Source organism: Phocoena sinus, chromosome 12 (genome assembly GCF_008692025.1).
Source record: "Phocoena sinus isolate mPhoSin1 chromosome 12, mPhoSin1.pri, whole genome shotgun sequence".
In the NCBI taxonomy this organism is placed as follows: Eukaryota; Metazoa; Chordata; class Mammalia; order Artiodactyla; family Phocoenidae; genus Phocoena; species Phocoena sinus.
Window position 1 is genome coordinate 81,709,307 of NC_045774.1, and position 22,071 is coordinate 81,731,377.

Consider the following 22,071-nt stretch of genomic DNA (forward strand, 5'->3'; position numbering starts at 1 on the left):
AGACAGAGACAGGGAGGTTAAGCAGCCTGTAAAGGAGACTGCCTTAGCACAGAGGTGTTAGGGAATTTGTGAAGGATACTGAAGAAAGGAGAGGTTAGATTTCTGGAAGAGGTCAAGGAAGAAGATAAAACATCCGAGGAAAGGAATCAAACACTCTAGAAATCAGTGTTTCTGAACACGTAAGCAACATTCTGCTGTAAAACCCGGGAAAGGAAAGGTTAACAGCAGGCCTGGAACTCACTCCTTCCTGATCAGGGAACAAGGGGGAACCGATGACCTCAAGCTGACCTTGACACAGATGAAGGAAGGTACAGTGACCTTGACCAGACCTCCTTGTAAGCATGCAGTGGTATTTGCTAGAGAAAAGATAAAAGAGAGTCCTTATCTATTCAACGTCTTCAGCAGGGTACAACTAGTCTTTCTACATCTTTCACTGTAAATGAACCCCAAATTTCCTGACTTATGGGTCATGACTGGATGGGGCAACGGGGTAACCCCTACGTATCTTTGCTAGCTGTGTAATCAACAGAATATGTTATATAATGGAGATGCTCAAACACAGAAATTACTTCCTCTGCAAACAGTGTTTCCACGTGCCTGTCTCAAATTTCATCTGTTAACCTGGGCCAAACCATCCTCATAAGGGAGAAAAGGTTGGCCTGATGGTTTTGGGGTCCTTCGGCAAGAGAACATGCTAACTGTGCCTGGCGCTCCTTTATCTTGGAATAATCAGTGTAGTGTGGTGTGGGGTACTGAGTCTGCTTTAACAATTTCATCCTTTGTACTAACACAGAACTTCCTTTGCTTTCAGAGTTAGTGAAGATACTCCAGAGAAGGGCATTAAGTAGGTATAACAGCATACACATGTCCATCAAGATGGTTTAGAATCAGCAAATTGTTTGACCTCGATAGGTTACAAGGCTGTGGAAATATTGATATGTCACCATCTCAAGAATATGAAGTTATGTCTTTAACAACTTTTCTATAATATCTTATCTACTATGTATATGTCAGGCATTGATCAGCTCTCTGGTCAGTCACCAGAACTAAGTAACCTGGAAAACCCTCAAAGCTTCCCCAGTTCCTACTCTCCTCATGTCCTGTCTGGGGACTTACAGGTGCATCTTCCAAAGAGCACAAAGCCCCCACTGCAGGTCCTACTCTGTCCTGTCTCGAAGCTGCTCAGAGGTCTGTGCGCAGAAGGACGGCATCCTCCACACCAAGACACACCTACAGCATCTGTAAATTTCCTCATGAGAACTCATCTCACTGTATTTTCTTCTTGACAACAAATTGACCCCAATAAGTTAAAGAACATTAGTAACACCAATTCCAGTCCCCTTTCATTTTTTTTCAAGGGGAAATTTATTTTTTATTCAATAGATAGAGTGAATGTAGGTTTCAATCATATTTTCTCTTCTTCTATCAAAAGCACGTATCATAAGTGAGTGCACTCAGACCTCACTATGACCTGTAAAAGAATCGTGGCCAGATTATTTGTCTACAGGTTGGCCTGTTCTAAGGGTATTATCAGAGATGAAATTCACCAATACATGGATCCGTGAATTCTCTGGTTTCAGAGCAACAAGAGAACACGTGCTCGACAGGCTTCAGCGACAGAATAAAACTGTACTGCCCAATGCAGTAGCCACAAGTGGTCAAGGAGCACTGTGAAAAAAGAATGCAGGGCTTCCCTGGTGGCGCAGCGGTTGGGAGTCTGCCTGCCGATGCAGGGGACGCAGGTTCGTGCCCCGGTCTGGGAAGATCCCACGTGCCGCGGAGCAGCTGGGCCTGTGAGCCATGGCCGCTGAGCCTGCGCATCCGGAGCCTGTGCTCCGCAACGGGAGAGGCCACAACAGTGAGAGGCCCGTGTACAGCATAAAAAAATAAATAAAAAGGAATGCAAAATATCTCACTAACAGTTTTTAACTGATTATATGTTAAAATGATAATATTTCAGATATATACTAAAGTATTAAAGTTAATTTCATATTTTAATATGGCAAACAGAAAATTTAAAATTATGCATGTGGCTCAAACTGTATTTCTGTTAGACAGAACCAGTAGAGATGACATTTAAGATGTTAGGGTATCGTTGTAGTCAGAAGATTCCGCTGACTTCATTCTATCCTTGTTTTAACACTAACCAGAAACATATAAGGAAATAATAATAAGTAAAAAAAATAAAAATGTTTTTTCTTGCTACTCTTGTATATATTTTTTGGGGGTAATATACAACAAGTGAGAATTGTGAATTCTCATTTGAAACAATTTCAATTGTGAATTTAGAAGAGCCCATTTAACTAAAGAAGAGCCCATTTCAACTAAAATTTCTTCTACAAATGTAAAGAAATACAAAAAGTTAGATCCCATTGTTTTCTATTACAAATTTTGCAAATACAAAAGAATACAAAATTAAAAAGTAGATTTTTTTAGTAGGATCTTATGAAGACACTAAAAAATGAACATGTCTACCTGTACCAATCATTAAATTCCAGAAATAAACATCTCATAAATAAGTGAGTAGAATCAGACTAGAAAGATTGCTAAAGGAAAGATTTAAGCAGCCTCTGAAGAGGAGGAAAAGTGGGTTACATTAACACAACTAAACATTTTTCTTCAGGATTTGTGAAGAGGTAGTATGCAAATTTCCAGTGAATGACTTCTAATTGAAAAGAGATAACAATTATAACCAAGACTATCAATTATAACCAAGTTTACTGGAATAGAAAGTTCCACCACAATGGAAAAATTAGCTGGCTCACAATTAGTAGACAGCGTAGTACATGATCATTTAATTAAAGTCAGAATTATTTATTAATCAATCTATTTAAAGTGTTAAGCAAAATTACGTATGTGTGTATATAATGTGCCTTTATTTTTGTAAGGCATCAGGAAATCTATGATAAACATACTATTTTTTGTTGAACTATAACTTAAGTTATAGTTAAACGATCTATATCAAAGAGCAAGTTGATTAAAAAAAAACTGAAAGTAGATGCACAAGGGAAGTATTCTATCTAAATAAGATTCTTGTTTTGCGCTTATGGAAGACTGTAGTTGAACCTATAAATACTATTTATCAGTGGAAGTACTAGGAAAGTGATCTTCCCCTTCAGATAACTCACTGGCCCTCACAACCATATCAGCGTACCGAAGGCTCCCTGAGTAGGTGTAAAGAAAACCACTGAACAGCAACAAAAGGGGAAAAGCAGCAGCGAGAAGCAGTTACAAATCACGTCACGCCATTTGCAACAGCATTCACGGAAATATGTGTATGTGCTCCCTCTGGCTCCGCCACATACACACATCTCTACACAGGCGTGTACAGAAGGGAGGGGAAATGCAGACAGTCGGCAAGTGAACATGGATGAATAAGCTGTGAGACTCAATGACACAAAACAAAGTGATAGGGAAAAAAATGACTGTACAAAATGACAGGAGATTAAGAAAGTCTTTATACCTTTCTCGTTCTGGTGAATGCAAACTAGCATCTGGTCTCAAGCAGTTGGTACTAGCACTCCTCGCCCTGTCAAGGGAGGGCTGCAGGTCACTAGTGCCAGTGCATTGCATCCAGGGTGGAGGAGAAAGACAGAGAAAACAGAGAGAGGAAGACCAGTTAGAGAGGAAAGCATCGAGTCCTGTCCCCTTTACACAAAGTGCAGAATCACTGCGAGTCGGTTCATAAGGGTGTGAGCGCTGACAGGATGGCCGTGCACAGTTTTGTTTAGAAAAAGACACTAAACAAAGATTATGCTTGAATTGCTTTGCATAATTTTTTTAAAAGGGTCTCAGACTGAAAAAAATGAGGCTAAGTCACACCTACTTATGAAAAAACTGGATACAGAAAGCACTGAAACAAAATGCCTAACACTTCATTACCAAGGACAGATGCCACACCAAAACAAAATGAAGGACAGCAGAGGAGGAAAATTTTACAACTCAGCTATTTTGGTTCAAACACTAGACAGGGGAGGTGGACGGTATGACGTCCAAACGTCCTTACCTAACCAGAATCTCATCAGTAAACCTCAGTGCTCTCGAGTGAAAGCATTCATGGTGAAGGGGTTTGGTTTTAGTATGTGCAGGCAGAATTGAGCTCCACAAAGTAAAATCGTCCCAAAATAAAATAATATAAAATCAATTCTCATAATTGAAATCAACAAGTAAAACAACAAATAAATGACAAAGAAGACACCGACTAGAAATCTGATATTTGAGTAAGCAGATTTCATTTAGAGAAATATTCCAGCATAGGTTATTATAATTAAAGCTATTTTTACTTTTTTTATTGTATTTTTAAATTAGTTTTTATTGGACTATAGTTGATTTACACTGTTGTGTTAGTTTCTGCTGTACAGCAAAATGAATCAGTTATACATATGCATATATCCACTCTGTTTTAGATTCTATTCCCATATAATTAAAAAGTAATGAGCAGAGTTCCCTGCGCTATACAGGAGGTTCTTATTAGCTACCTATTTTATATGTAGTAGAGTGTGTATGTCAATCCCAATCTCCGAACTTATCCTTCCCCCCCGTTCCCCCTAAAAGCTATTTTTAGATGAGTTTTCTCTGTATATAATTAATTTTAAGAGGAAATGCTAATGCTTTATTAGAAAGTAAATTTGCTATTTTTAGTTGGTGAGGGATTAGGGATTAGTTTATAACTGAGACTCACTGTTATGACTCTTACCTGTAAATATTCCAGTGAGAACAGTTCTCTAACAAGGGCATCTTGGGCGGTAATGTTTTATAGTGCCTAACAAGATGTCTGGAACATGGGAACGCAGACATGCAGGAAACAGAAAAATACATGTGAAGCAAATTTTATCAGGATATGAAAAAGTAGGAGACCTAGAAAGCTACAAACACAGATGGATCTTTTGTTTTTCTCAGAAAAACCACAATAATTATTTGAAGGTAGGAAAAGAACTGTTAAATATGGAATCATGGGCATGTCTTCATAATTAAGATGAAGATTCAAGTTATAGTTTAAAAGCCTTAATTTGAAAAAGATTTGAGAACTACACTCTATGAAGTAACCAACATGAAACTTACTATTTAATCCCTGTTTAATATTATACCTGCTTCTATGGAAATAACTCATAGCTAAAAGTACTAATCAAATAATTTATGAAATTTGGGAACTAATATGACTAAAAGTTAATAGTCTAATAACAAACAAAATGCTGACCAACATTGCAGGGACAAGGCTGGTCACAGTACTGAAGGCAGTAAAGGAAGGAAGATCAAGAGGTGACTGCAGGGCTTCCCTGGTGGCGCAGTGGTTGAGAGTCCGCCTGCCAATGCAGGAGATGCGGGTTTGTGCCCCAGTCCGGGAAGATCCTACATGCCGCGGAGTGGCTCGGCCCGTGAGCCATAGCTGCTGAGCCTGTGCGTCCGGAGCCTGTGCTCCGCAACGGGAGAGGCCACAACAGTGAGAGGCCCGCGTACCGCAAAAAAAAAAAAAAAAAAAAAAAAAGAGGTGACTGCAGTGGACAAGTCCTTTCCATTTGTCACCTTCTGGATACAAATCCAACAGCAGGTAACATTTATCACCAGAAATTGGGTGGGATGGGTATTAGCTGCAACCAGAACATGAATTCTGACTTGGCAGAAACAAGGCCCAACATCATCTGAATTCCTTTAAAACCTATAAGGAATTCTGGACTGTCTATATCACCAAGGGTAAACTTCGTCCTGTCAATGAATGTTTTGGTAATTTAATAATGTTTCTACAAACTTTAACTGTCAATAATGAAAATCTATTGTCCATTTTGGCTTACATTAAAGTATGATAAAATCAGGAATAGAATAAACATTTGCTGAGGACATATTAAATATCAAACACCCCCATGAGTTTATTCATGTTTATACTAATGGTTGATTCAGGAAATCTTTTAAAGCTGTGGTTTAAAATGTATTAAAGTACCACATTCAAGCACAGATTGAGGACACTTTTACTGAAGCAAAGGATTCAGCCTGCTTCACAGACAGAATCTTCTTTTCAACTCCTAGACCTTAGGCAACTGTCTTTAGTAACAAGTTGCTATACAACTTTTCTAAGCAATTGGTTCAAGAGTGAATTTGGGGGGGGGTACACTCTAACAGGGGTCAGCAGAGAATGGAAATAGAATGAAAAGTGGCCACAGTTTTTAGTTTGAAGGTCCACGTTGGCTTTGCCATTTATTGGCTGTGAACCTGGATGATTCAAGTCATCAAGCCTTTTTCTACATCTATATCATGGAGGAAATAATCTTTCATAGGGATGCTGTGAGGATTAAGTGAAATAACAGGTACAGAGGGTCTAGGACACAGTAAGGAAGCCACAGCATTTTCTGTACAACATGACTGTCTCAGGAAAGGTTTTATGGAAAAAGCATTTGATAATGATAACAGTGCGGGGGGGATGAATTAAACAATATGAGACAGATTTCTGTAGTATGTGACTTTGATATGCTGTGCGTATGAAATCTCCAGGGAGTGGCTTTAATTTGCAAAGTTTCCAAAATATGTTTGACTCACAGACTCTGAAATTGGCTGAACTTCATGCGGAACCAACTCCTCGGATCACATTTTTGGAAAAACTAGTTCAGTGGAAAACTTCAAATAGACCTGATTTTGAATCCTTGCTCTGTAACATGTCAAATAAAACTTTCTTAGCATCTTTCCTCGTCTGTGAAATGAGGATAATAATGTTCCTATGATACAACTATTGTCAGGACATTGAGATAAAATTCCTTAAATAATTACCACTGTGCTTGGTACTCAATGAATGTTTTTTCCTTGTTTACTGGAAAGTAGTAAATCCACAGGTTTTATTCTTAAAAGTCGTAAGTGAATATGATAGGTTGTATTCTGAAGATAAGATTTTACAAAATGATGAAACTACTAGCTTATTCTATTGTGCCTATCCTGTTATTTTACCTTCGAAAGTGGGATGTAACGGCAAGAAAAACAATATATTTAGTGATTCTGTTTAGCTCATTGGTGTGAATGTGTTAAAAGTACCCACACGTTGGGGGCCAGGCACACACCAGGTGCCTAATAAATATGGAAGCTTTGTTTTGTTTGTGTTTTATAGTTGTAGTCACCCCAACAGGACTATGAGAACATTTTCTGAATCTGTAAAGAAATCATTCCTATTAAACTATTTGTCAGGACAACCAAAGTAAGGCTGGAGGCTTTCGAATTATAAAGAATTGAGCTGATTTTTTTGACAATAGTTAGGATTTTACATTATTTCTCCAGTTTGCAAACAGAATTAACATCCCTCATTTTTCCCTGTGGCACCGCACACAGGGCAGTAGTTGTCGCTAGGAGAGTTTAATACATGTAGAAAGTTAGTTCTCATTCGGGTGATCACGTTCAATTCCTGAGCGGAAGCCCAGGTCCACACAGACACAATAAAGCTGCATTTGTGTTTGCGTCGCAGGTTTTCCAGGTACTGCTCTTTCCTTCTCTCTCCTATTTACTCTTTATTGGCCATAATATTTGAAAGAGTTTATCTGTGTGTTGGTTCATTTATCTCACCTAGTTATTCTTTACCTTCCATTAACTTCACATTGACAATAAATACGCACAGACTGTATTCTTTGAGTAATCTGTAGAAGGACTTATTTGGGATATGAGATCCAAAATGTAATGAGATGAAAATAAAGTGCTAGGTTCTCAGCTCCAATTTAGACGACAATAACGTATCCCCTCTTCTTCTCATCTTTAAGGAGGCTTTATACCGTTATGTGTCTCTATGGGAAAGTTGGTAGTGTAGCATTTCTGACCTGGTGAGGGTATGAAGGGAGGGAGGGCTTAGAAGTTAACAGGTCATATATCCGCACTCTTTATCAAGAAGGAAACTGAAGCTCAGCTCTTAAAAATGAAGTGGTAAAGATCTTATTAAAAGCAAATAGAAAGAAAACAACAGTAGAATCAAAACATAAAAATAAAAGAAGGCTAAAACAAAGTGAACTTATAATCACGGAAACAGTAACACTGCCATGCACAGCGGATCAGACCTCTTGTGTCTAGATGTGTGTGTGTGTGTGTGTGTGTGTGTGTGTGTGTGTGTGTGTGGTGGGGCTCACAGCGAGGTTATAGAATTTTAATTGCAGAAATCGGTTCCTCGGTTTTGGAAATGTGTAAACACATTTACAGGCACAGAGGCTCAGCAGCCTCTGGATTTCAAATACTTTGATAGAAAAGCAGTCTGTCTGGATCAGAATTCAAATATATTTGGAACCTTTTCCACAACCTCCATATAAAACAAAACCAATTTTGAACACTGGGGAAATTAATTTCACGTATTCGTAATAATACCGCTAAGGGGGAGACGGAAGCAGAGTAGAATGGAAAGAGTCATCACACACAGTTACCGTCACCAAATTCCTGTATTTACCTGGTGGTGTGTAGGCATTCTGCACTTCGTCCTCGTTTTGCTCTGGGAAGCATGAGAAGCTCACTGCACAGACAGGATGGGTGGTGAGTGAAACAGATAAGTTATGAGGCATTAAATGACGTGGGTTATGCCAATGGTATGCCGATGACAACATGGAAAGGGAAGAAACCAGATTGTCTACACTAGCATATTTGCTTGAGAGGTTAAACAAAAATAAACATGACAGTACTTTTTAAATTTTCAACAATAAAGTACAAACATTATGGTCGAAGTCCTAGCTGTTGCTGATTTGCTATTGTATTTCAAAGTGATTTCACAGAGTATCAAGGCAAAACTAAACTAAACTGAACCTTCCCCAAATAACACATAGAAATCTGTTTCCAATTCTAGACACTTAGGTATTTTAACAACTTTTAAAAGCCCTATAAATCTGGCTTTTCTGATACTAATGGGAACCCTAAATTTTAAAATTTCTTTTTAGCAACTCAAAGCATGACAGTTTTCTTGGCTCTTATAGCCTGTAAAATGCAATATCACTTATTCTGTTTCTCCTTTACCAACTAAGAACATACTTGATTAGGAATGTTTTATCTTAAAACTGATACTTTTTCTACACTCAAATTAATTTCACTCTATTGAATGCCCTGGCCCAGAAGTCCTTCTTTTTCCCCCTCCTCACCTAAATTCATGGTGGCTCCAGTGAATATCAACAAAGGGACCCTCACCTGACTCCACTCCACCTGAGCAGCGGGGACCCCCTCCTCCGAGCAGTGCTCTGTCCCAGTAAGTACCACAACCTCATCTCCTGAAGGTCATGGCTCCATCAGGGTGACAGTTAGGGAGCTAAGAGGCTCTCCTTTAGTTCTGTGTCCTTGACTACACAGCAAAAATCAATCATTGTGTACCAACCTCATTCCCTACCCTTTCCTAAAAGTTTCTACACTTCAAAAAGCCAGAAGACACGATTCAACCAGCTGGGGATTCTAACAACCCAACACAGATCGTGAGCTTGTGGTCAGGCCCATCTTACAGGAAGGGCGTTGGTCTGAGGAGAAAGTCCGCGGGCATGTAGAACCATGGAGTCATAACATCAAACAGATGCAGAACTAAGCCTAAGTACACATCCATAGAAGAAAGAACCCATTTCAATATTTTGTACTTTATAGACATTTTAGGTAACTACATTTTATGGGAAGTAGGTGTACTGAAAAATATGACTGCCGAAGTTTTCACAGAAACTCTGCAATAGTAACTGTCTTTCAGATGGCCTGTACCCAAAAACTTTTTATTGCAGAAAAAACATAATTTTATAATTACATAAATAATATCCCAAAGACTGCAACCCACAAAAAATAAAATATTTGAAAATTGCTCATGTAGACTCCCTTCTATAATTTAGGTTAGTATCTAAGTCAACAACAAACTGTACATTTAAAACTGGCTAAACATAAATTCTGATTTTTTTTTAAATGCACCTTTTATGACAATATAATATTAGTCAAATATTTCCCAGAGTTGCATTTCTATTAGAATATCTTAAGAGTCGTTCCTTGGGAGAAGTTCAGTTTTGAATGATGAAATACTTTTCCTGTCTTTTGTACTATGCCAAGATACCTATCATAGACGAAAACAGAGCAAAGAAGACATACAGTGTTGAGATCATAACGTGGACAAATACCTGTCTTGTTCTGATAGACACTGACTGTCCACATCTCCGGGTCTGTGACCAACTGGGCTGCAGGACACATCGTGGTGTCTGGTTGGAGAACGTGACCTTCTTGTTGGATGAATTTCATCTAAACTCCTGAAATGATTGCAAAATTTTACATGCATCACAATGTACCACCTTCCCCACACAGGCTGACAGACTAACAGGAAAGAATGGACGGTAATTGGCAAATAACTGACACGGCTTGAAAAGTGCTGGCCTCATCACCAAATACATGTTTTAAAGGTATTTATTCTCTACCATTGCTTTACCTGTGCTGTATTTCTCCAACCTCCTTTGTTTACTTCCATCAAAAAAGGACCACGATTTTCATCTGCATACTTAGTGAAAATTTCAGAAGTGTATTTCAGGGTGAGATGAAACACAGCACGATATAACTTCCGTTTTATATGCTTTTCCCAACATTTAAAGTGCTTCAAAGAGACAATCCCAAATTTCCTAAAAATGCATTCTGCCTCAACCTTATCATTTGTGCCACTTCTCTGCACAGGTCTAATTCATTACCATACAATTTCTCCCAACAGGAGAAAATTAACTAGCAAACAGAATACAAGACAGTTATATTTTGCCTACAAAGGATTCTGAAAAATATAACTCGATTGACCAAACCGTTATTTCATTTCTGTTAGAGCCTTGTGGCAGTTTGCACTGTATTATAATAAAGAGTACCGTCAAAGATGCTAAGCTCTACGCGAAGCCTACCTCTGTAATGGCACATTTGGTAAACGGGAACGCGGCCTCCCCTGATCATCGCCACGATGAGGAGATACCGACCGTGATCGGTGATGCGTTGTTCTCTGCTGCTCTGGTACAGTTAATGTTGAAGGTTTGCTTTCTCTAGCACTAGACCTATAACCTACTGGCAAGAGTATACACAAACAACGAGTCAGTATTCTTCTATAGTGTCAGTGCTCATGTGGAGACATCAAAAGATACGGAAAGCGGCCATTGACCTATGAAGATAAATGCCATGCAGTCAGTATTACCAGCCTTATCGACAAAACTACTAAGTATAGGTACAGAGTGTAACATACACATGCATGAGGACCGGGTACAGTTTGGCTCAAAGGTTACCATGGAGATACTCGTGACAAATGTGACAGCTGATGCCTCAGACGTCAGGATGGGTTGGGATACTAGTTTACGGAATGAGTGAGTGATTTTTTTAGCAACACAAATCAAGCACTTGACAGTGAACTGTTACTCATATGCAAGTCAATGCTTAGAAATTTAGTGTCTCTTCGAATGTTATTGGAATTTTTCTGCCAAAGGATAAATTATGTTAGTTGGATTTCAGATGGCTTCGCTAAGAAGAAAATAAAGATGCTACCATACCAATTTTAATTGACAAAGAAGAGAAGCAGGGCTTCACTATAACAAACACTGATTGTGAATTTTGAGGACCACAGATAATACTGCAATTTTCAGATGAAAATAGGGTATGGGTGGAGCTGACTATGGCAATAATGCAGAACAAATCAACCCTCCGAAAGAAACAATTATCAAATCCACCCCAGACATCTGACACTATTCCACAAATGTATTAGTAACCTAACATAATTAAGTTAATACAGTTACTTAAAATTAAATTCTAAATGTCATTCTCCCTTGAAACCAAAAGGTTTCTATGATCTCTGATTTAGTTAAGATAAAACAGCAAACCATAGTAACAGTTTAATTAATGTTTTCACGGGGTTATTGTTGTTATTATTGGAAGGAAAATAAAAAATTCTGTGGCCGAAGGAAAAATAATGATATTTACAACTACGTGAAATGTACACAACCATGAAAACATTAAGTCTAACAAGGTAGCTTGAACTGCTACTCATTTATTTACTTGACAACTCTCACATTATTTTTAAAATATGCCATGTAACATTATTATTAAAGGCAGGCTAAATCCCCCAGCAGTTTATTTTTGTGATTGTATAATCTTTTGACTAAGCTTAGAATATACGGAAGGTCTTTAAACATTACATAAAGGCCAATTTGACAATATTGACACCAAAGAAGCTCAGCCATTTTGTTACTCTCTAAAATCATCGGTAAAGGACCAAATAATATAAACATAAGTGGTATAATTTATAATTTCATTTTATGACAAAAATAAGAGCAATTCAGGTACTATTTTGAATTTCATGTAGAAAGTTTCCTTGTCGTTCAGACATACAAATTGTAATATTAAGTCTAGAACGAAACCAACTAAATTTACATGTAGTGAATTTATTTCATAGCTCAATATTAAAAAATAATGGTGGCTGTTTTAAAGATAATTAATCCAAAGTCTCAATTACTTAAAACATTTTAAATTACAATTTGGTATCATTTGAAAACATTTGGTATCAATTATATTGTAATTATGGAAGGTCAGGATTGAATTGGGAACACCATTTCAAGATTTTAATGAATACTCAAGGTATATAAATGGAACTTTTCGATTTGGAATAATTAATTATTCTGAAGTAACTTTTAGAGACTTTAGGCATCTTCTGTAAAAGGGTATAAATTCATTTGTTTCTTGGATTCTTTGTATTTACATAGAGATTAATGTCTTTTTTATCCTACCCTAATATGCATTCATAGGCCTTTCCCTGCTTTTTATAATAATTCATTTTTTAATATTATGTTTAGTTTACTGTTGACAACATGCACTCTGCCTTCAGAAAAAAGGTAAGAAGGAACTGCTATGTTATGCTCATTTCAATGTTTCAGTTAGTTCAAAGTTATCGGGTTGTTTTTGTTGTTGTTTTTTTTCATTTTCTGAAATTGCAGTAATGGTCTGAAAGTTGAGGTTGCCAGACGCCTGGCCTCAGATGAGGGCATTCCGTGTGTGGTTATTTTTTTTTTATTTTTTATTTTTTTGCGTTACGCGGGCCTCTCACTATTGTGGCCTCTCCCGTTGCGGAGCACAGGCTCCGGACGCGCAGGCTCAGCGGCCATGGCTCACGGGCCCAGCCGCTCCGCGGCATGTGGGATCTTCCCAGACTGGGGCACGAACCCATGTCTCCTGCATTGGCAGGTGGACTCGCAACCACTGTGCCACCAGGGAAGCCCATGTGTGGTTATTTTTATTCTTCTTAAGCAGCTGAAATTACTTATGTTAAGTAACAATAAGGCTATGACAACCATAAAGGTAGTAAGATGTAGCTCTGGAGGTCTCAACTGCTTAAAGGTGGTAATACATCAAACGAGAACACAGAACCCTGTGGTCCTAGAGAAGCCAGGTATTAGGAAGTTCAAGGCCCAGCTGCGGTAGAACATCTAAATGACACTTTCCAGCTGCTTCAGCAAACGTAACCAGAAGCTTCACTGAGTGTGTTAAACACACGTAGAACCACCTGGCATCCACGCGTGAACAAAGTTCTCTCTATACTGGACACTAGGAAATCTGTAATCAGCCTCTTAGAATATCTGGTAATGTAACAACACACTTGTTTATTAACTTAGCCCCTCACTTTATTTTAGCTTCTTGCCCTTATTTTACTATCTTTCCTCTTCACTTAAAATGTATTGCTTACTACTGTGTGTCTTGCTATACTGTATTTGCCACACATGTATATCTTTAGAAGCTACCATATATACATTTTGAATCACTGAAGGGCACCCCTAAAATATAAGTAAATTCCATTATCTCCTTTATTAATTTATGAAGAAATCTCTGGAACATAAAATACTAATGATTGCCTTACATAATTTATTAGTTATATTCTATTAAAAGTTTGCCTTGTTACATTTTAAATGCTAAATAAAAACGGATATCATTTGAAATGACAATTCAGACACTGCTTCTCTATGGTAAAAGGATAATCCCTGATATAAACGTGTATAATCATATGTTTATATCAGGATAGAATATAGATATATCTAGAATTCAGTGTTCTTTGGTGGTTCCAAACACTAACTAACACCACTGCAGTCAGTCCTATACTTCCCATTTTGGCTGTTACCCATGTGGTCTCTCAAGGAAAAAAGAAGAAACTCAACGTTTCTGTAAGTATTTGTTGAATTAGCCGTTCATTCATTCATTCGCTAACCGGCCTCATCATAAAAATGTGAAATTTTAGGTGAATAGCCTGTGAGAACCACCCACAGAAGTAAATTCTATTCAGATGAGTTAGAAGTGACAACATTAATATGAATTAACAGCCAAGATTCTTGTTAGAAGGGTTTGTTGACAAGACCCCTTTCCTACGAGGAATCGTCTGAATTCTATTTAAATATGCCAATGGGTACCATGGAGAACCACCTTCCCCCTTGCAATTCCATAGAGACAATATTCTATTAAACTCTGCGTGAAATTTTCTGGGTAGAGTGCACCTAATTATTCTGATCCTTTTATAAATCAACAAACTCAGAAAGCAAAACATGAACTGTTACCCACAATGACCCACTATTATTTCAAACTCTCCCGGATGGTCTGATATCAAGGAGTACTATCTAAGTACACAGATATGCACAGAACCAGACTCATTGTTTTTAAGATATCTGCTACTTTCATACAGTGATCAAAGACAATATTTTCTCTGAGTTTCACGGAGCAAATGAAGCCTAATTTTAGGGAACTCTCCATAATTTTCTCCCAGTTTTAATGAAGTCGTATGTTTCTCTCTACATTGCGACCTCAGTCACTAGTCTTTGTAATGTCTATTGATTGACTTTACCAAAACCATTGCCCTCAAATTAAGTGCATCCCCACCTGAGAAATTATGTAAATTAAGGGAACATCTGTCAATACTGTCCCAAAGAAATGTCTTTAAGAACTCCTATTTATATACCCCAAGATTTTCTCTTTAATGTCTTCTTATTTGAATATCTCCCCACTCTTCATTAGTAAATAAAGGGAACAGGATTAGTGCCAAGAAAATACATCTTCACTACTTGGTTTGACTCACTTTCTGACTAGACTCAGATGAGAAACATAGATTTGAACTGCATAGTGTCACAAAGATTTTACTAATTTATACAATGACAAAAAGACAATGACTTCAAACGAATACTGAATCTTTCTAAAGCATTTCCTTATTTTAAAACATACAGACACATTCTACGTATAATCAGTGCTGAGCATTTCACCAAAGCGTTAAAAGCTAAGCCATGCCACATGCAGTTTTCAACCCTGCCATGCACCTGTCTCAGTGTATTCCATGGAAGGCTACATTATTTTTCAGAAACGGAGGAAGCGAAGTCATAGACATACAGTATAAACACAGGAGAATGGAATTTTTATTACAGAATTAACTCTATCCTTTCAAAAGTCATATTTTCACTTCCGCTCAGAGCATTGTGAAATGATGATTTGAACTTCGTTAGCTTCTAAGGGGGACCCTGACTAATTTAAGTGGGGATGTTAATGAGTATTTACTAGTCCACCTCAAACTTTCTTAATAATTTGGAAGACAAGTCACCATGGAATAGTATAATCCAGACTTCTCTGTGCTCTAAATCTCCAATATGGGACCCAAGGAAGTCTGGAAGCTGGGAGCAAAGCAAGCACGGAAGCACAGTGAAGCCGGCCACATTCCCCCACGCACCTGGAGGGACCACTCCAATGGCATCATCAACCTCATAGTCTGATATGTCACTGTCACTGATTCGCTGGGACCCTGCACGACAGGAAGGCAAACAGATACCTCTGTGTCCGCTCGGGTCAGGAAATGTGGAGGACATGGTCACATTTTTTTTTTAAAGCTAAGTACATTATTACTAAATACTTTCACTTCTGGTGAAGTAGAGTTGATTTACGATGTCTCAGGTGTACAGCAAAGTGATTCAGTTATACATATATGTACTACAAAGTTAATGCAGGGCTGATGTTTAAAAAAATATTCGTTATCCAAGGATAACATATTCTCAGCATCCTTATAATTACTGAAGACACATAGAAGGAAGGGGATTTCATAGAAGAGCATTTTGACTCTTCAAATTATTTTTAATTAAGGTCTATAGCAAAGTGTATACTGTTTTCTACACAATTATGCACCCTCCTCTGCAGTTCAGGGAGGATGGGGCTGAGTGGAAAGGTTCAAAGAGAACTTTCTTGGCTGGAACTCTACTGAGTTCATATTATTGAAAGGGCATCAGGGCCCTTTATAAAATATTTATGTTTAGCCCTCAAAATTAGCCATCATACTGCATGAAACATTAATTTTGAGGCAATGATTGAGCAGAGAAGCACTAATAGGAAGTATTTAATTATATGAGGAAAACAATTTGGTTCCAGATTACCAAAACGAGGCTTCTAAGTTTCATCTGTTCAATAAGAGATTTTGTCATTAATTCAAAAATTAATGAGTAAGTATAGAAAAAAAATGTGTTTTCCCCAATCACCAGATGGACAACAGCAAACACACTTTACAATGCTTTTGAAAAATTGTTTCTTACAAATAATAATACTAAAAATATCCAGGAATTATACTGTCATTAAGATGTTCTATGTAGCAACCCACCAATAATGACAAGAATTACCCCATCAGTCAACCAATGAACAGCTCCATCAGGACTGGGCAAAGAATTATATTTGAGAATTTTTAAGCTTTCGGCTGTGGAATTACTCCACTCTACTGTATATATATACTTTCATTGGGAAAATGCAGAAAATGGTTTTGCCAAGCCTCTTTATATAGATGACTGATTATTCAATATTTCGATCTCTAATGAACATTTGAAAAAACACCTTGAATGTTCATCTCGGATTCGATCATAACGACACAATTACTTCTGGTAACTGAAAAGAGCCTTAACCTACTTTGCAGCTTTTTGCTGGCGCTCTCCCCGTGGACGTGTCGCCGTGGCATGAAGGGTGATGGCTGAGGCAGAGGTAGTGAGGATTCATCGTGAGTCTGAAGTTTATACCAATGCGGCTCATCATCTAGAAGCGCCGTCTCCAACTCTATGAGGATCTGAAAGGGCAGCTCTCAGGTTAGATCAAGCGCCGTTCCCCAAATATAATAAAAGCAGCCATAATAATGCACATCACAGAAGCCTCGTGAGGTGCCTGACCCGTTTCTTCACGACACCCCTCACCTCTCCAAGGAATTCACTCTCCTCTTCTTGCACCCTGGGCTGGTCCCACACGGTTATTTCCAACATCCGTTCTCTGAAATCTCTACGATGCACGTGTGAATACACAAAAGTCTGGTTCCATTTTGGTTCTAGTACTTTCTTTACTGTTTTGGTTCGCCTTTTACTTTTATCACTGAAAAATAAATATGTTTTGTCAATGAAAAAGCAAACGCAAGTACATGCTGCCACCTACTGTAGTTCCATGCAGCGCTGCTCTTGGGATGTTTACTCTCTTATTCGTAACTTTTAATATACAAGTCTGAAAAGACTATCGAGTTTAATAAGATTCTAGTTTTAACTACAATGTAGGCAGTAGTTACGATTATAGAAATTATAGAAATGCATACACAAAGGTACATTCTAAATGATGTAGCTGTCAAAGACTAACAGATGTGGAAACAAGGTAATGGACAATTATAAAATTGGCAGATTATTTTAAAGAAACACAAGGCTTGAGGGAATTTTTTTTAGGGGTAATATAGTTTATTCCCTCATAGAGAGGTATCTATTACATTTTAAAGCTATGTCACAGGTGTATGCATTATGTGCAAATTCATCAAAAAAAAAATATATATAAAGTATGTGGAATTTTTGGTATGTCAACTCTACCTCGATAAAGCTTTAAAACATATATGAAACTGTATCCCAAGAGAGGAAATTCTACTTTTTTCTAATTAGCAAAGATTTTTACATACTTTTTCTAAAATTATTTCATACCTTCTATCTGGAAGAAAATACATTTTTACATAGGGATTCCTGGGACGCCCATCTACTCTTGGGGGTAGATCTGTTGCTTGCAGAACATTTACAATCAGCTGGTGGCCCACTTTGTCATACCACAGCTTCACCTAAGAGCAATGGAGAAAGAAATTAGCATTTGTAAAACTCATGAGGCATTATAATTTCACAAAAAATACTAAAATTATTTTTGAAGAAGGAAATTTCAAATCGCAAAATACAACTGAATTATAGATATTATTTCTGCAAAGAATACCAACTTGAAAGCATAACCATTTTAGAACTTGACTTTTCACGCATTTTAAGTGTGACTTATAAGAGGCAGGCCTGCAGTGTTGATTTATAGTCTCTTATATCATGCGATGGAATAAAACTAATGATAAAATTTTTAGAAAAGACTAAGGGAAGAGGGGGGATAATGAAATAATTGCCCTTGTTTTTAAATGCTAAATGCAAGTGTTTGGTGATTATACGTATCTTAATAATGATTACAGCATGACTAAGTGCATTCTGCAGTGCCAACTGTAGTTGAAATAAAATGTTTGATGTTGGGAAGAATATATGCAGGTAACTTGGAAGACATCAGGAAACGCATTTGCTGTATGCCTCTGTACATCAGGTACTGCTGTTTTCTGGTATTTTTTTCTTATTTAATTTTTATAATTAACCTATTACAGATAAATTTTCATGAGAGGAGGGGAAAGGAGCAAAGGAAGGTACAATGCGTAAATGCCTTTAAACCAAGCGAAGGCCAAATGGTATTCCTCCTAAGTGGCACACTGAAATAGTACCTGCAAACTCCTAATGCAGTCAGTGCAGTATTTGTGCTGGCAAGGGACAATGTTAACTTTAATTTTTTAATTTAGGAGTTAGTTTTGGGCTTATGGTTAAATAAGAATTATGCTCATGCGTTGTTTAATAGGTATAGATCAGAATACATTTAAGAGTCATCAGAAGAAAATAAGCTAATTTAACATGGGAGTAGTAAGGGGCAGGTTAAGAATTCAAACCCGGATCTGTATCAATCCATACCTCTGTTCCTAATTAATACCAGAGGTGTGTTGTTCATAAACCTGAAATAGGTGGAGTGTATGAGAGATTCCCACACACACTGAAATAAAAAAGACGGCAGGGCAGATAAAATAGCACAGGGACTAGACAAAGATCTTTAACCTACTAAAAACAGAAGCTAAAACCAGGAAGCGTTTCAAAAATCACAGCAAACTTACAGTTATCTTCTTTGTTTAATTAAAACTAAGAGTAGCAAAAACAGACTACAGAAATTCACACATTACCAGAGTAGCACATGATCAACTATTTACAGAACAAAGTGAAGCAAGATTTTCTTTTAGTTATTAATCAAATGTCCTGTATTCTACCATAATCTGAAGAAATGTAGCTTTTCCTAATAATGAGCCATGTTTTCTTTACTCCAGCTTTTCCCAGATCACATATAAAACAACAGTGAAGAAAACGGTAGCTTGTTCACACTACTATCAGCAACCAAGAGTTTCATCAAATGTCTTAAGAGGTTAAAAAAATATCTTAAATTTAAGTTTCTCGGGATCCAGGCTCATGAGGTTGTTAAGTAAACAGAACATGACTCTCTAGGTTTATTACATCTAACCAACTACTTACCTTAGGAACTTTTATACAGCACACAAAAAATAATTGATACTTTATTATTTCATGTTATCATTTATCACTTACTGTTCAGAACATCTGGCACACTGTAGGCATTCAATAAACATTTCCATATATATGAGTAAAAGAACAATCTAATAATAAATTAATGAAAACTGATGAAGTAGATTATGCCGTTAAATGACTCTGACTGTATCACAGCCTTCAAAGAAAGCCACACATTTTAAAGACAGACTCAGAACAGGGAGCTTATACTAATGGTCTCCAACATGTACCAAAGACACATACAGAAAGTTGTCCTGGTAAGACTTGTGGCGCATCCTTGAGAGCTCCAGGGCTTGTTGGAGAAATTACAGAAATGGAAGGCCTTTCCATCTTCTGAGATTCAAAGGAACTAGAACCTAAAATGAGAAAAAAAAATCAAGTACTTTTTAGTAACATATTGGTAACCGATGTGTGGAGAAAACATATTTTTCACGAAATGTTAAATGCATCTGTTACTGGTGTAAAACCATAATTCAATGGCGTCCATACAGTAGGACCTACTATCAGTGGGATAGTCCTAGAAAGTTATCATCGTGCTTTCTCTGGTTAATTGTCTATTTTAAAGGTATTTAAAGTGATATAATCAAATACTGTATTTATTTGCTCCACTCTGTAAGTATTGACTCTCTGCGTTTCTAGAGGGTATCGGCCTGTGTATGTTCTTGTAGAGCCTCGCATACAGTTAAAGGTTTCATGCTATCAGTGATAAGAAAGATGGTACCCGTTGTGTTAATTATCTTAGGATCATCTATTATGAACTGTCCTCACTGAAATTAAAATGAATGCACATATCATATAATTTATGAGCTGCGTCTAAGCCTAGATAGAATTCATCACTGTTTTAAAATACGATTTACATCTCTTTTGATTTTGATCTTCCAGACCAATCTCCTGTCTGAGGATGCTGTCTAGTGATTCATGCGTGGAGGAGGGAGGCTGGCTCCCCACTCAGCCCCTCAGTGAGGCTCTTCTCCCCCGTTTTAAATGAAAGTCCTCTCTTCCCAGGTCACTGATAAAAGTGTCCACAACCAGCAATATGGATGTCTGCAGAATGCTATTACTCCAGCAAGTATAACCTTGAACCTACAGCTATTCAAAACTTAGCTTTATTGAGAAAACACTATTTATGGACCATTTCCCAAGAGTATGTCATCCACATTTTTTTCCCATACATGCAACTTACGTTTAAATTAAATCAGCGTCATTCTGTACCTTCTGAAGACTTTTAACTAGACGGAACAGTGCTCTAAAATTCTTTATTACTAAGTCTTTTTTATGAAGTATTCTCAGGATAATTTTCTTCTTCGGTCTCAGTACAATAACACTGTTGCTTCTAATAGTCAGTATGTTTCTAATATACCAGCTTTTTGCCTTTTAAATAACATCAACCCTATAAATTATGCAATTGGTTCCATTTCCCTCTTTATATGAGAAAACTCAAAACCAAATCTGGTCTCATGTCTAGCAGGTATGCAGAATATGATGCTATGCATTTGATTTACTAACCTAATCTCCACTTCCTTGCTTATCCCATCCATGTATTTTCTACCTTCTTATAACCATCACTTGTTTTCCCCTTAAATCACCTTGTATTTTCTATTCCTATAAGCTGGGTTACATAACAAGCAAGCCCAAGTAGAATTAATTTAACTCCCATCCAATGCAAGGTAAACATTTGAGTTACTTCCACATTTTTTTGCGGTACGCGTTCCTCTCACTGTTGTGGCCTCTCCCGTTGCGGAGCACAGGCTCCGGACGCACAGGCTCAGCGGCCATGGCTCACGCGCCCAGCTGCTCCGCGGCACGTGGGATCTTCCTGGACCGGGGCATGAAGCCGTGTCCCCTGCATCGGCAGGCGGACTCTCAACCACTGCACCACCAGGGAAGCCCCATCATCTTCTTTTTTCTGGAGTCCCTTTAATGTCCATGTAGATAACTCAACCCTCTAGCCACAGTCCCCTGGCCCTTTATTTTCACTGAAATCCTCCTCTACTCCACCCACTCACTTCCATGATCATATCTGACACCGTTACATTGTATTAAAATTATTTATGTGCCTGCCTGTTTCCTTCACTGCTCATGACACTGAGCCAATTTCCAATCAACCTGAATAATCCAGTATCACAATGCATTTTCATGTACAGCAAATAGAACTGTTAGTATATTAATTTTGCTCTGTGCATCCTGACTGCTATGATGCAGAAGGTTATTGCCAATAAAGACTTTTGATCTTTTGATAGACACCCCCACACACACACCCCCACACACACCCACACACACAAAGAGCAGAAAGAGAAAAATCTTAAAGCAGAACTCCTTTGGGTTTCCCATGACTGCCATGATTGCCAACTCATTTACATCAAATAACTAAAGGAGACAGTAAATCTTATACTCACTGGACTCCAGTGGAGGGTGGGAGCTCTCAGGAATCCGTGGAATGTCACTAAAAGAAACA

General features: G+C 37.7%; 1 protein-coding gene across 1 annotated transcript in view; it reads right to left on the minus strand.

The window, feature by feature from the left end:
• Positions 1–22,071, minus strand: part of RIMS1 (regulating synaptic membrane exocytosis 1) — a 475,475-nt gene that overhangs the window by 137,010 nt on the left and 316,394 nt on the right. Inside the window, 12 exon segments of the mRNA XM_032650909.1 lie at positions 3,464–3,553; positions 4,007–4,099; positions 4,697–4,774; positions 8,399–8,461; positions 10,077–10,202; positions 10,830–10,986; positions 15,659–15,730; positions 16,873–17,026; positions 17,151–17,322; positions 17,907–18,037; positions 19,860–19,972; positions 22,013–22,059. Coding sequence (XP_032506800.1) covers positions 3,464–3,553; positions 4,007–4,099; positions 4,697–4,774; positions 8,399–8,461; positions 10,077–10,202; positions 10,830–10,986; positions 15,659–15,730; positions 16,873–17,026; positions 17,151–17,322; positions 17,907–18,037; positions 19,860–19,972; positions 22,013–22,059 — 1,296 coding nt within the window.